At 49.9% G+C, this 14,490-nt stretch overlaps 1 protein-coding gene across 4 annotated transcripts in view; it reads right to left on the bottom strand.

Moving 5' to 3' along the window:
- Positions 1 to 4,171: 4,171 nt before the first annotated feature.
- LOC140717621 (spectrin beta chain, non-erythrocytic 1-like) overlaps positions 4,172 to 14,490 on the bottom strand; it is a 448,197-nt gene continuing 437,878 nt past the window's right edge. For all 4 annotated transcript variants that reach the window (XM_073031202.1, XM_073031201.1, XM_073031203.1 and 1 more), the window contains 2 exons: positions 11,963 to 12,005; positions 4,172 to 9,374 (listed from right to left, as the gene is read on the bottom strand). In XM_073031202.1, coding sequence (XP_072887303.1) covers positions 9,165 to 9,374; positions 11,963 to 12,005 — 253 coding nt within the window. In that variant the 3' untranslated portion in view covers positions 4,172 to 9,164. The remainder of the gene's footprint in view (positions 9,375 to 11,962; positions 12,006 to 14,490) is intronic.

Below are 14,490 nucleotides of genomic sequence, written 5' to 3'. Positions count from 1 at the left end.
CCCATTTGGTTTACGGATTCTGTTAAGGGAGGAGAAGAGTCATTCTAACTAGTTGTGGCCCATGAGGGCAACGTCTGCTGCACATGATTGCCCACATCCGAGGGCTTTAAAGGAAATGTCCATATAGATTGTTAGGGCATTCTTGGGGTTAGCACATATAGCAAATAACCTTAGCCAGCAACCTTCAAAGATGAATATAGACTTCAGATTAAATTTAAAACACACCTCTGAACAATGGGTCCCTTAAGAACAATGAACAAAGGTTAACTGGAAGACTAGACGACGTTGATTTAAATTCATTATTTGGGTGTCTGTAGTGAAGGTTGTGTGCAGTTCGAAGAAAACATTGTGGATGCGTCAAACTGGCCTCTTGCTCCGAAAGGGGTCTCAGTATAAAGCCCGCTCTGTCACGTTTTTCTGAATAAGGAGGCTGCTTCATATTTGCCAGCACTTCTCTCCGGCGACTTCGTTCATGTGGTAACAGAAATGTATGTAAACGTTTGGAGATACAGACTGGCAACAGGCCCTTCTGGCCCAACGAGCCCTTTTTGTCTGAACACACCCCTGTGACCAAGTAACCTACTGACCTGCGCGTCTTTAGAACGTGGGAGGGAACCCCCAAATTTAATCGATGGCCCTGCCCAAGTCCATCTTAATATCTTCCTGACCTGCGTCTTTGAATGCTCTGAACCAGGATTAGTATTACCGATTCCCATTCTGATATGTCTATCCACGGCCTCCCCTACTGTCAAAATGAATCCAAACTCAGGTTGGAGGAACAACACCTTATATACCGGCTGGGTAGCCTCCAACCTGATGGCATGAACATTGACTTCTCTAACTTCCGTTAATGCCCCTCCTCCCCTTCTTACCCCATCCCTGACATATTTAGTTGTTTGCCTGATCTCCATCTCCCTCTGGTGCTCCCCCCTCCCTTTCTTTCTCCCGAGGCCTCCCGTCCCATGATCCTTTCCCTTCTCCAGCTCTGTATCACTTTCGCCAATCACCTTTCCAGCTCTCAGCTTCACCCCACCCCCTCCGGTCTTCTCCTATCATTTCCCCCTCCCCCCACTACTTTCAAATCTCTTACTATCTTTCCTTTCGGTTAGTCCTGACGAAGGGTCTCGGCCCGAAACGTCGACGGTGCTTCTCCCTATAGATGCTGCCTGGTCTGCTGTGTTCCACCAGCATTTTGTGTGTGTTGTTGTCACCGAAAGATGTTGACTTTGTGCCAGCAGTGCAATGTGATAGATGATAAATACAGGGAAAAAAGCAGAATTACAGTAGTGTATGCATGCATATTAACTAGTTAAATTAAGATAAGTCATGCAAAAACAGAAACTTAAAAAAAGGTTCTGAGGTCATGTTCACAGGTTCGATATCCACTTGGGAATTGAACGGCAGAGGGGAAGAAGTTGTTCCTGAATCGCTGAGTGTGTGCCTTCAGGCTCCTGTACCCCCTCCCTGATGGCAGAGGGGAAGGAACTGTTCCTGAGTCGCTGAGTGTGTGTCTTCAGGCTCCTGTACCTCCTCCCTGATGGCAGAGGGGAAGAAGCTGTTCCTGAATCGTTGAGTGTGTGCCTTCGGGCTCCTGTACCTCCTCCCTGATGGCAGAGGGGAAGAAGCTGTTCCTGAATCGTTGAGTGTGTGTCTTCAGGCTCCTGTACCTCCTCCCTGATGGCAGAGGGGAAGAAGCTGTTCCTGAATCGTTGAGTGTGTGCCTTCAGGCTCCTGTACCTCCTCCCTGATGGCAGAGGGGAAGAAGCTGTTCCTGAATCGTTGAGTGTGTGTCTTCAGGCTCCTGTACCTCCTCCCTGATGGCAGAGGGGAAGAAGCTGTTCCTGAATCGTTGAGTGTGTGCCTTCAGGCTCCTGTACCTCCTCCCTGATGGTAACAATGAGAAGAGGGCATGTCCTGGGTGGTGGGGGTCATTAATGATGGACGCCGCTTTTCTGAGGCACCGCTCCTTGAAGATGTCCTGGATATTACGGAGGATGCTCCCGCACCGGCCTGCTTTCAGTCCTTACAGGCTGCATCTCTGCGCTCTGTCACTAAAACCTCCAACAAAAACAAAATGAACTCAAAACTTTGTGCCCGTCTAATATTGCATGTTCGACTTTGTCTGTGCTTTGTTAAGGATGTTACCACTTTTGAGCTTACTGATATATGAGTGGCAGGGTGGAGACACGTCTCTACCAAAGGACAACTCCTTCCCTCCGCTAGCCTACAGGTCACCCTTGGGCAAGGTGTAGCGCCTGCTTAGCCCCCCGATCAGGGTCACGTGAACCCGTGGGAGCGGGTGGTGGATGGTTGTATCAGCAGCCGGTGCAGATCACAAGTCCTGGTTATGTGACCACTGACAGCAGGCAGACAATCTCTGAAGGGTATTGATAATGGCTGGGGGTCACCCGTCTTGTAAAGACACTGCCCAGAAGGAGGCGATGGCAAACCACTTCTGTAGAAACATTTGCCAAGAACTATCACGGTTATGAGACCGTGATCGCCTACGCAATGGACATGACACACGATGATGATGATATGTGAGTTGGTGTGTAGACGCAAGAGACTGCAGATACTGGAATTCAAACAACACATGACTTGCGGGAAAAACCTTAGGGGTGGATCAGTATCTGTGAGGGGGGAGGGGGTGGATAGTGAGGAATCGTCAATATTGTTGAAGCCCTGCATCAGATCGGAGAGTGGAGAGGGGAGACTGCCGGTGTAAGATGGTGAGGCAGAGGCCAGAGATGATCGGTGGACTGGAGAGGGGGAGTACCGGATGACGAGTCGATGTGGAACGTAGGGGAAGGCGGCTGGGATGGAGTTGGGAGAGAGGAGATGTGTGGGTGCGTCTTGAGAACTGTTTCTCCTCGCTTTCCATTTGGTCCAGTAATACTCCTCAGTTTCCGACTTGCCAACCAGTCAAGGGGTGGGGTGGGGGGGGAGGCGGTGGATCTATCACTAGCAGCACAGAGGCTCAGTGGATAACACTCCCAGCTGTGATAGTCCAGTACCACTCCAAAGGCTGTACACAACAATCTGACGCTCTAAGAGACGGCAATGCTACCTCCTTTCAGATTCTAAACCAGGGGTTCCCCACCTTATTGATGCTATGGCCCAATACCTTTAAGCAGGGTGTCTGTGGACTGCGGGTTGGGAACTCCTGCCACCCTGGTGTCATCTGCCCCACAGATACACCGAACCTCATTTACGAAATTTCACGAGATTCTAGAGGGGTCCCAGAGGATCAGAAACTCACAATTTACCACCATTATTTAAGAGCAGAGGGGGAGACAGGATGTGTGTTCCCCAGAAGGTAATGGTTGAATCTCACCAGTCACCCCGTTACACCACTGGCGCTTGAACAATGAAGATCCTCCATCTCGCTCTCTGCCCCTTGGCCATCTTCTCTATTGTGCCCCATGGCCCTCATTTCTGCCTCTAGGGTATGGCGCCAAGCTGCCTTTGGTCTCCCGCATTCCCTCCACCCTTCGGGGGGTCCAAATGAAGTGCTGTCTCGACAATGGAACTGGCCTCTCCTCTCACCCATCTCCGACATTTCCTCACGACACCAAAGGAGCAGGGCGCGGTTGGGGGCCTTTCTCGGAGGATCTTCTGGACGCTCGCGGTCTTGGTATGGCGACAGCTCGGCGAGGCTGTTCTCTGTCACACGCACCAGCGTTTTGACCCGTGCGAACAGCTCTGGACCCACTTCACCTTGGGTTCGCACACCTCTACTCGGTGACAAGTCAGCTGCAGGGGTCCAGCAAAAACCCTGCAACACCATGAGGCATTGGGCGAAAGAACACTATTAAAAAAAATCTATAAACAACATAAAATAATCTGACCTTTTTCTTGCTGAGGCATGCTTCCTTCCGGTGGACACTCCTCAAGTGTGAGGAAATGCTGGGAGGCTGATAAGTCGCTGGAAGTTCATAGAAGGTTGCTCCACTAACTTTGCTTGAAGGCACAAAACCTTCGGGTTAGTGGACAGGAAAAGTTGCCCAGTGAGCACAAGTCGTAGCAGAGCTGGGACCGCTCTGCCAGGTTAGAAATTGTCCTTTAACCCGCAGAGTCAGAAGAAACCTTTTCATCTTTTTTTTAATGCGGCATCTGTCGTTATGACAACCCCCCCGGACCCTCGGATAATGAGAAGCCAAGGCGCTGGGAGAACCGTTTAAATGCACTCTTTTATTTTCAATACAATAAGAATTCAGTAAATAGAGATTATAATATTCCAAACTTCAAATGGGAACATCAAGGCCACCCCATTCATTAGTAAGCCTTTTTAAGGGAACACTTGGAGCCGCCCAGTAGAACCACAGTGTTGAATGAACCCGTGCGGCAACCAGTCCTCTCCCACACACTCGACAAGCGTTCACTTCTGTTTATTCACCCAGCCGGACGAAGCCACAGACGGCAATTTATCAAATGAGTCGGCGTCGAGGCAAACATACACATCAAGCGATAACGAAAACAGTATCGGGCTGGATTTTGTGCTCTCTCTCTCTGAAACTGGGGGATGCGAGTGCGAGTGTTAATCAGATTTTATAAAGGGTCGGTACAATATAACCTTTAAGTCCACCATTGTCCCATCTAACTCCCAGGGCGAGCAGAACATGGGCTAGACGCAGAGTGGAGCTCCCTGTCCTGTCGCACACTCCCACGGCCAGAAAATGAAGGGTTCAATCTGAACCGAAGCTCCCTTTCAACTGTTCCTTCAAAATGCTGCAAGCACAGGCCAGGTACGAAACGTACAGCCCCACACCACGCTGTCACAGACACTCCCAGGACACACAGCGCACTGGCTCCCTCTGCTACTGCCCCATCTAAGGGAAGTGACCTCACAGGGGGCAGATTAGGTACAGACCTCCCCACTGCAGTAACCGGTCTAGCGTTTCCACCGTGACTACACAACACAGAACCAGCAGTTACACTTGCCGGAACCAGCTTCCCCACTTCACGGGTGTGTTACGAACTTGCTTCGGCTGACAACGAATGAGGTTACATGAGGAGGCCGCTCCGATTCCCGTCAGACCGGCGACGGAGAGGCAGCTGATGATGATCTAAGCTCATAATGGTCTTGCTTTTATTTTCTGAAAATGCCATTTCCACCGCAGACTTCATTTAACGTTCGGGGTGAAATATGATGTAAAGTGACATGTAACTGATCACCGCAGACTGTGTGCGGCGTCGAGACCAGACTAGCTAAGGCAAAACAGCAGACTAGCCCCGCCAGTCCATACCATCGGAGCTGCTGCTGTGCGTTTCCCTATAATTTAAATTTTCACCCACTGCACATCACTGTCGCAATGCAGTGTACTTTATTCCATATCTATTTTTCCCAGACTTGGCAATTTATAACACATTCGCCAACTTTCTATAAACAGCGATCGAGTACAGCCAAAAAACAAAACAGAACAGCATTTTGAATCATGTACAACACCCTTACAAATCGGGATCGATTTTTGTTTTGGATATTATTTAAAGTGGCATCCGGTGCTCCTTTTCCTTCTGACGGGAGAAGTGATTCCTATTTCTCTTCCTCGTTTACCTCCACGGAGCCAGGGGCCTACTTTCGAAGTACGGTACCACAGTGCTATCTGGGTGGTGGTCCCCTCCCTCCAACCCCACCGTCAGCACTGGTGGACTCTCTCACTGATGCTGTCCTGTCCTTGGCTGCCATCCCTGGTTTTACAACAGGGACTGGAGCAGGGGCTGGTATTCCCATCTTCGTTAGACTGAACACAGGCAGGAACAGGGGCTGGGGGGGCGATTAGGCTCTGGAACGGTACAGAGGCTAGTTTGAAGTTTCCAACACCCTGTCTTTCAAGGACGAGCTTAGCTTTTGCGTTAAAACTCAACCCGCTGAAGGCCCAAACCGCAGACTGGCTGCTAGCGGTGAACACTCAGCTCGGGGGCCCTGACAACTGATCAGATTTAGGTCAAACGTCCAACTCATTCTCAACGGCCGCAGCAAAGGAAATCAGAAACTCTTGGCAAAGCAAAGGAGAAGCTTGGTCTGCGCGTTCGCAGAAGAAAGCCCCCTGTACTCCCCGAAGGCCCGAGGCGACACTTTGGCGGAGGGAGCAGCGAAAGGGACTCTGACTCGCAGGATCATTCCCTGCGGGGCAACGGGAAGGGGGCTGATAACTCTTGGCACTGAGCGCGTACTAAACTCCGGCTTCTCCTGGCACTAGGGTTAACACATCTGAGGTGGTTCCTTTCCGAAAACATGAGAATACTTGCGGCCGATAAACCCAGCATCCGAGTAGCACTCGCTGCAGAGTTAACACTGCTGTGGCTTTTCGTCTTGGGGTCCCCGGGACAGGAGTCAACATCCCGCTGTTTCACCCTCTCCCTCCCCCTACGCAGAATCTGTCTGCTCCCTCCTCTAGGTGGTATTTCTCTTCTCTTACACGAAGTGTTTCAGCCAGCTGTGAGGGTGTGCACACCGCAGTACCCACGGGAGCTGTGCCATGCCGAGTTGCCCAATTCTGTCCCGTGTCCTTCTGAACTCGCCTCCGAGGGGTTTAAGCACTGGGAGGAGGTATATAGCTCGTCTGCACAAGTGAGTGGGGAGAACCCATGGAAGGGTTGAACCAAGAACTGGTGCACGAGAGGTGCCATAAATATGGTGGTGTACCAGACAAAACAAATTTCTCCACCTGTACCGGTTCACGGAATAAGGTCAAAGACTGCACACCCCACTGGATCCAGACACCTCTTGCCTAAACCCAGAATCGGTGCGGACCAGTTTCTACTGACAGTTCTGGGGCCACAGACTCGATTAAGGAGCACCCGACGATGTCTGCACATGATCTAGACGGTGTCTGGCCCACCGCCCTCCCCACAAGCCCCTTTCTCTCTCCAGTCCGTGCAATGCGGGCATCTCGTAACGACACTGGACCTCTGAGAATCTATCCATCTACACTTCTGCCTTTTTTTAAAAAAAAATTATTTCAAATGAGACGTGTGTGAAGAACTCTCTTGAAAAATAGTGCTCTTTACCTCCAAAATCGAACATGCATCAGAAATCCCTTTTCAAAATATTTAACTGAAACCAATCTTTGATAACTTGTCAACGAACAACGGAGACCTCCAAGCAGTGGAAACTCCCCTGTCTGCCTGCCAGTTTTAGATTACAAAAATAACCCCTTTGCTATCTCCTCCTGATTCACAATATTCTGAGCTTTTATAAGTTCCCTTGGCTGACGTTTATTGTCCAGTTGCGGGCAGCACACCTTCCATTTCCCTATATACATAATGGAATTTACAACGTTGTCAAACTAAAGCAAGTATTTAAAAGCAGTTTAGCAACTCAAGCAGATCTCCTATCTGGTCCACAGCGAAATACACCTGGTCCTGCATATGACAGTAGTAACAGCTTGCCGTAAAGTCTGTCCTTCCCTACTTCAAACTTCCAAAACCTTTCTCATCCTCTGACCATTTTCTCACCTACCCTGCCATCTTTCCTACCTCTTGCGCGCTGCCTAGAATTCCTCAGAGGGCCTGTTCTCAACCGGTGAGCCGCTAAGCAACGACGAGCCAGCACATCTCCCCTGCCGGCCATTGCGTTAGGGTTTTCAGATCACAAAATTAAACCCCTTCGCTTCTGAAGCACCTCTTCCTGGGACTGCTTAAAATCCACAACGTTCTGAGCCTGTATAATTCCCTCAGTCGCCGGCCAGAGGCAGGGGGTGGGAGGCTTGACACAGTAATGGGGGGGGAAAGGAAGTGAGAGTTAGCAGATCAGAGGAGAGGGTTTTTAAAAAATATATAAGTAGAGGTTAATGCATAGTTTTGACCTGACGTCAAAAGTGCTCAGATGATTTGGAAAAAAGTGGTGGAGAATGTAAGGCTTATCTCAAGCACAAGGTTGTGCCCACTGCAAACTTTAAAGCAGGAGAAAACAGACTGGGTGGGGTCTGTACTACAGAAGTTTTGTCCAGTTCTGAGTGACAAAGGAACACCTGTGCTGTAAAAAAAAACTTAACAGCCAGTTTTTAAAAAAAAGATCCCACTTTAAACTGAGCTACAACTTTCACCACAGCAACGGAGCAAAGAGAATATTTGTGACAAAAGTTTTGCGATGCAAAATCCCTGTGAAGCAGGTAAACCACTCCCAACACCTGACACAGCAAAGTTTGGCAAAAATGCAGTTCGCCCGCCCACTTCAAGGGCAGATTTGCTTCCTTTTAAAAGCAATTAACTGGTTTAAAGTTGAGGGACATCGATGGGTGGGGAGGGGGAAGACCGCTGGCACATGAAATTGAGAACGAACGGGAATGAAGTGCACAAAATCAGGTTTGACGCTCTTGCCTAACCTATTCCATCTCTCCACGTCATTTTTTAAAAAATAAATAAGCAGATATCCAAAAGCTGCACTTGGCCCCTTTATTTAATGGCTTTGCCTGCTCACTCCACGCTCCCTACAGTCTGGTTAAAGAGCAAGGAAGGGGAAAGAACGGGGGAGAGCAAAGATAAAAGCAGGGCGGGGGTGGGGTTCGAGATAAAAATGAGATGGCACCAACGGGGAGGATAACATGTCTGACGGTTGGAATATGCACTTCCAACCTGGCCTCTTTTGTAGACATCCAGGTCGACGGTGACCACCCTGGTTTAGATCGGGGAGGAGGAGGGGATTAAGATAGGCCATGTTGAATTACAAGCTTCATTTTAGAGACCCACCAGCCTTTCAACATTGTTAAAAACCTCCTCGCCATATGGTCCTACGGGGATTGGGGGGGTGGGGGGGAGACACACACAACCAGATACCCAATACTTGTAGCTAGGATCACATTATTCCACTGCAAACACATCCCGTTACGCACTTGGGCTCTCATTTCTTTTGACTACCTCTCCGGTAAACCAAGACCAGTACTTAGTGTTTCATGAATCAGTGCCGCTGACAACTCCAGAAGTATCGGCGATTTTTCTTTTTTTGTTTCACTCCCTGAAAGAAAAGCATCGTTTTTTTTTAACTAGATTCCAAAACTCCCGCCCTCCCCTCCCACCCTCACCACATTCCCCGGGAACGCCAGGCATAGAGTCATTCAGAGAAGAACAAGCTGGAATCGACTGGAATGACGTGCGAAGTGTGGAACGGTGTGGTGACTTGGAATTCTATCTTTAATATAGCTTTTTTTTTTGGAAGTCTCTGCCTATTTCTTCTTGAAGAAGCTGAACCTCTTCTCCCGGTCCTTCTCCTTGCTGTCCTTGTCCCGCCGCAGAGTGACGGTCTCGCCGCTGTTGGGCAGTACGGGGGGCATCGTCATGGCGCGGGTCAGGCCCTGGGGGGTGATGGGGTGGTGGTCCTCTTGACTGGTGGAGATTGACCTGGTGACCGCATCGATCCAGCTGCTCATTTCTGCCTGCAAAAGCACAGCCTTGTGAGTAAAACACAGCCAGTTGTAACTTCTCTACTTCGATCCTCCCCGACTCCGTAGTAAGAGTGAGGAGAGGTCGAATGTCCGCGTGACAGGAGATGCCATTTCCAGCTAGAAGCCCCAAATCTGAATAATTCACTGACGTGGATAGGCTTTTCCCACTGAGAGTAGGGGAGATTCAAACAAGAGGACATGAGTTGAGAGTTAGGGGGCAAAAGTTTAGGGGTAACACGAGGGGGAACTTCTTTACTCAGAGAGTGGTAGCTGTGTGGGACGAGCTTCCAGTAGAAGTGGTAGAGGCAGGTTCGATATTGTCATTGAAAGTAAAATTGGATAGGTATATGGAGAGGAAAGGAATGGAGGGTTATGGGCTGAGTGCGGGTCGGTGGGACTAGGTGAGAGTAAGCGTTCGGCACGGACTAGAAGGGCAGAGATGGCCTGTTTCCGTCCTGTAATTGTTATATGGTTATACCAGTGATTGATGAGGCCAATTCACCATGCAAAGGGATTTACTACTTATCAAGATCCATAATTCCTTGCAGGCCTGTGGGCTGTGCTGTCCAGGAAACCTCCCCACCCCCAACCCCCCAATTCAACCCTATCCTAATCACAATACAATTTACAATGAGCAATTAACCTACCAACCGGGACTGCGGGAGGAAACGCACACGGTCACGGGGAGAACGTACGAACTCCTTACAGGCAGCGGCGGGTATGCTGATCTATAGAGCTTATCGCAAGAACCAGGAGACTCAGGCCTCGACGGGGCATCAAAACTTGTTCCCGACTGCTCGGGGGTACTGACTGCAACTTGTCGACTGTACAGCTGTGGCAAAGGGGTGTCACGGTACAGTAACACTCTTACAGCGCCAGCCATCATCACAGGGGTTCAATTCCTGCCTCCTCTCGTATGGAGTTTGTACGTCCCCCCCGCCCCCCCGTGACCGCGTGGGGTTTCTCTGAGAATTCTCCCCACAGGAGGATTGGTGAGCCGCGGGCGTGCTACGCTACCACCGGAAGCGTGGAGACTCTTGCCGGCTCCCCAGCGCAATCCTCGCTGGCTTGATCTGAAGCAAATGATGCCTTTCATCGCGTTCTTCGACATGTACACGACAAAGTAAAGTGAATCTTTAAAAAAGCTAATCTCTCTTTCTTTAAAGGCTTCTGCGTACCACGGCAGTGCCCAAGCCCTGGGAAGAGCTGCACCGTGTACGATTCTAGTGCCAGCTTGGTGTTTTTTTTAATATATATATTCATTCAAGGGATGTAAAAGGAAAAAGAAATCCACACCAGAATCTCAAATGATGCTAAAGACTGATTAGTTTCACCCAGATTCCAGCTACAGCCAAGAAGGCAGTCCTTCCACGATCATACATGCAATTTGTGCCCTGGATCGAGAACACAATCTACTGACCCACCCAACCTGAAAGGAGACTAAATCTTCAGCTTTCCCGGTGCCCCTGCAGGCAAGGTGACAAGGCTGGGCCCCCCTCCACCCTCCACCCTTACTGCACATTCAGCAGACTCCAGGTTAAGTCCGGGAGTACTACAGCACAGAATCAGGCTCTTCGGCCCGTCTAGTCCATGCTGCATCCTGCCTCGCCCCGTCGACCTGCACCAGAACCACAACTCTCCCATTAGCGTACCTATCGAGAAGTCGAACCCACTTCGGCAGGCAGCTCGTTCCATATTCGCTCCACCCTCTGAGTGAAGAAGTTCCCCCTCGTGTTCCCCTTTCAGCCTTAACCCACGACTTCTAGTTCTAGTCTCACCCAACCTCAGCAGAAAAAAGCCAGCTTGCATTTACCTTATCAATACCCCTCATGGCTTTGAATACCTCTATTAAACCTCCCCTCGTTCTCCTACACTCTAAGTGAATAAAGTCCTAGCCTATTCAACCTCTCCCCATAACTCAGGCGTGTTGGCGCGTGGCCAAGTGGTTAAGGCATTTGTTTAGTTATCTGAAGGTCGCTAGTTCGAGCCTTGGCTGAGGCTGCGTGTGTTGTGTCCTCGAGCAAGGCACTCAACCACACATTGCTCTGCGATGACACCGGTGCCAAGCTGTATGGTCCTAATGCCCTTCCCTTGGACAACATCGGTGGCGTGGAGAGGGGAGACTTGCAGCTTGGGCAACTGCCGGTCTTCCATAAAAAAAACCTTACCCAGGCTTGCGCCCTGGAAACTTTCCAAAGTGCAAATCCGTGGTCTATCGAGACTAACGGAGGCCTACACATACATAACTCAGGTCCTCACGACCCAGCAACATCGTTGTAAATTTTCTCTGCACTTTCAATCTTACTGATACCTTTCTCATAGGTAGGGGAGCAGAACTTCACACAATACTTCAAATTAGGTGTCACCAACATCTTATACACCTTCAGTGTAACGTCCCGACTCCTGTACTGAACACTTGGAAGGCCAATGTACTAAGAAGCTCTCTTTGCAACTGGATATTCCTGCGATGCCACCTTCAAAGAATTATGGATCTGCGTTCCTGGATCCCTGTGTTCTACGGCACTCCACAGTGCCCGACCGTTCACTGCCATAGTTTTGATCAGATGGCCATCACTTACCTCATCCTTGGCCTGGAACAGGAACTCCTTTCCTTCACTGAGCCTGTGATGGAAAAAAATTTTAATCAGTTACCTATGTTTCCATTCAACTTAATCAAACTTTCAGCCCCCGCCTCGAGGATCTGACCTGGACCCAGTATATCGATGCCACTGCAAAGAAGGCACAACAGTGGCTAAACTTCATTAGGAGTCTGAGGAGATCTGGCATGTCGCAAATTTCTACAGATGTACCGTGGAGAGCATTCTGACTGCATCACCGTCTGGTATTGGGGTGGGGGGGGGGGGGGGTGTGGGAACTACTGCACAGGATCGAAGCAAGCTGCAGAGAGTTGTAAACTCAGTCAGCTCCATCACGGGCACCGGCCTCCGTCGTATCCAGGACATCTTCAAGGAGCGGTGTCTCAGAAAGGCGGCGTCCATCATTAAGGACCCCCATCACCCAGGACATGCCTTGTTCTCATTGCTACCATCAGGGAGGAGGTACAGGAGCCTGAAGACACACACTCAGTGATTCAGGAACAGCTTCTTCCCCTCTGCCATCAGGGAGGAGGTACAGGAGCCTGAAGACACACACTCAACGATTCAGGAACAGCTTCTTCCCCTCTGCCATCAGGGAGGAGGTACAGGAGCCTGAAGGCACACACTCAACGATTCAGGAACAGCTTCTTCCCCTCCACCATCTGATTTCTGAACGGATATTGAACCCGTGAGCACTACCTCACTACTTTTTTATTTCTATTTTTGCACAGCTTGTTTAACTATATATGTACTTTCTGCCATTCATGTTTTTCTCTATTACTATGAATTGCTTTGTACTGCTGCCACAAAGACAACACATTTCACGACTTATACGGGCGATATTAAACCGGGTTCTGATTCTGACGCTGCAGTTCAGCTTACTTGGGAGTTGAACATCAAGGATGGCAACAGCTTGGCAAGTCCAGAGCTTTATTTTCTCATTACAATTTTGTGATTCCTTTTCCCCTCAAGACACTTAACTGTTAAATAATTAACCTTAAATGATTAAATGGGACAAGGAAACGGATCAAGAGAATTCGGGGATCTGTGGAATTCATTGCCACAGACGACTATGGAGGCCAAAGCATTTTCCAGCTCTCAGCTTCACCCCACCCCCTCCGGACTTCTCGTAACATTTTGCCTTTCCCCCTCCCCTTCCCATTTTCAAATCTCTTACTATCTTTTCTTTCAGTGAGTCCTGACGAAGGGTCTCGGCCCGAAATGTCGACAGCGCTTCTCCCTGTAGACGCTGCCTGGCCTGCTGTGTTCCACCAGCATTTTGTGTGTGTTGTTTTAAATGTTGGGACCACTCTCCTGAATCTTCCTAGTCAGCAGGGGGCGGTATTGAACCTGTTTTAGATGTTGGGACCACTCTCCTGAATCCTCCTGGTCAGCAGGGGGCGGTATTGAACCTGTTTTAGATGTTGGGACCACTCTCCTGAATCCTCCTGGTCAGCAGGGGGCGGTATTGAACCTGTTTTAGATGTTGGGACCACTCTCCTGAATCCTCCTGGTCAGCAGGGGGCGGTATTGAACCTGTTTTAGATGTTGGGACCACTCTCCTGAATCCTCCTGGTCAGCAGGGGGCGGTATTGAACCTGTTTTAGATGTTGGGACCACTCTCCTGAATCCTCCTGGTCAGCAGGGGGCGGTATTGAACCTGTTATAGATGTTGGGACCACTCTCCTGAATCCTCCCGGTCAGCAGGGGGCGGTATTGAACCTGTTTTAGATGTTGGGACCACTCTCCTGAATCCTCCTGGTCAGCAGGGGGCGGTATTGAACCTGTTTTAGATGTTGGGACCACTCTCCTGAATCCTCCTGGTCAGCAGGGGGCGGTATTGAACCTGTTTCAGATGTTGGGACCACTCTCCTGAATCCTCCTGGTCAGCAGGGGGCGGTATTGAACCTGTTTTAGATGTTGGGACCACTCTCCTGAATCCTCCTGGTCAGCAGGGGGCGGTATTGAACCTGTTTTAGATGTTGGGACCACTCTCCTGAATCCTCCTGGTCAGCAGGGGGCGGTATTGAACCTGTTTTAGATGTTGGGACCACTCTCCTGAATCCTCCTGGTCAGCAGGGGGCGGTATTGAACCTGTTTTAGATGTTGGGACCACTCTCCTGAATCCTCCCGGTCAGCAGGGGGCGGTATTGAACCTGTTTTAGATGTTGGGACCACTCTCCTGAATCCTCCTGGTCAGCAGGGGGTGGTATTGAACCTGTTTTAGATGTTGGGACCACTCTCCTGAATCCTCCTGGTCAGCAGGGGGCGGTATTGAACCTGTTTTAGATGTTGGGACCACTCTCCTGAATCCTCCTGGTCAGCAGGGGGCGGTATTGAACCTGTTTTAGATGTTGGGACCACTCGCCTGAATCCTCCTGGTCAGCAGGGGGTGGTATTGAACCTGTTTTAGATGTTGGGACCACTCTCCTGAATCCTCCTGGTCAGCAGGGGGCGGTATTGAACCTGTTTTAGATGTTGGGACCACTCTCCTGAATCCTCCTGGTCAG

This window comes from Hemitrygon akajei, chromosome 28 (assembly GCF_048418815.1).
Source record: "Hemitrygon akajei chromosome 28, sHemAka1.3, whole genome shotgun sequence".
In the NCBI taxonomy this organism is placed as follows: domain Eukaryota; kingdom Metazoa; phylum Chordata; class Chondrichthyes; order Myliobatiformes; family Dasyatidae; genus Hemitrygon; species Hemitrygon akajei.
This window is presented reverse-complemented; position numbering and strand designations above follow the sequence as displayed.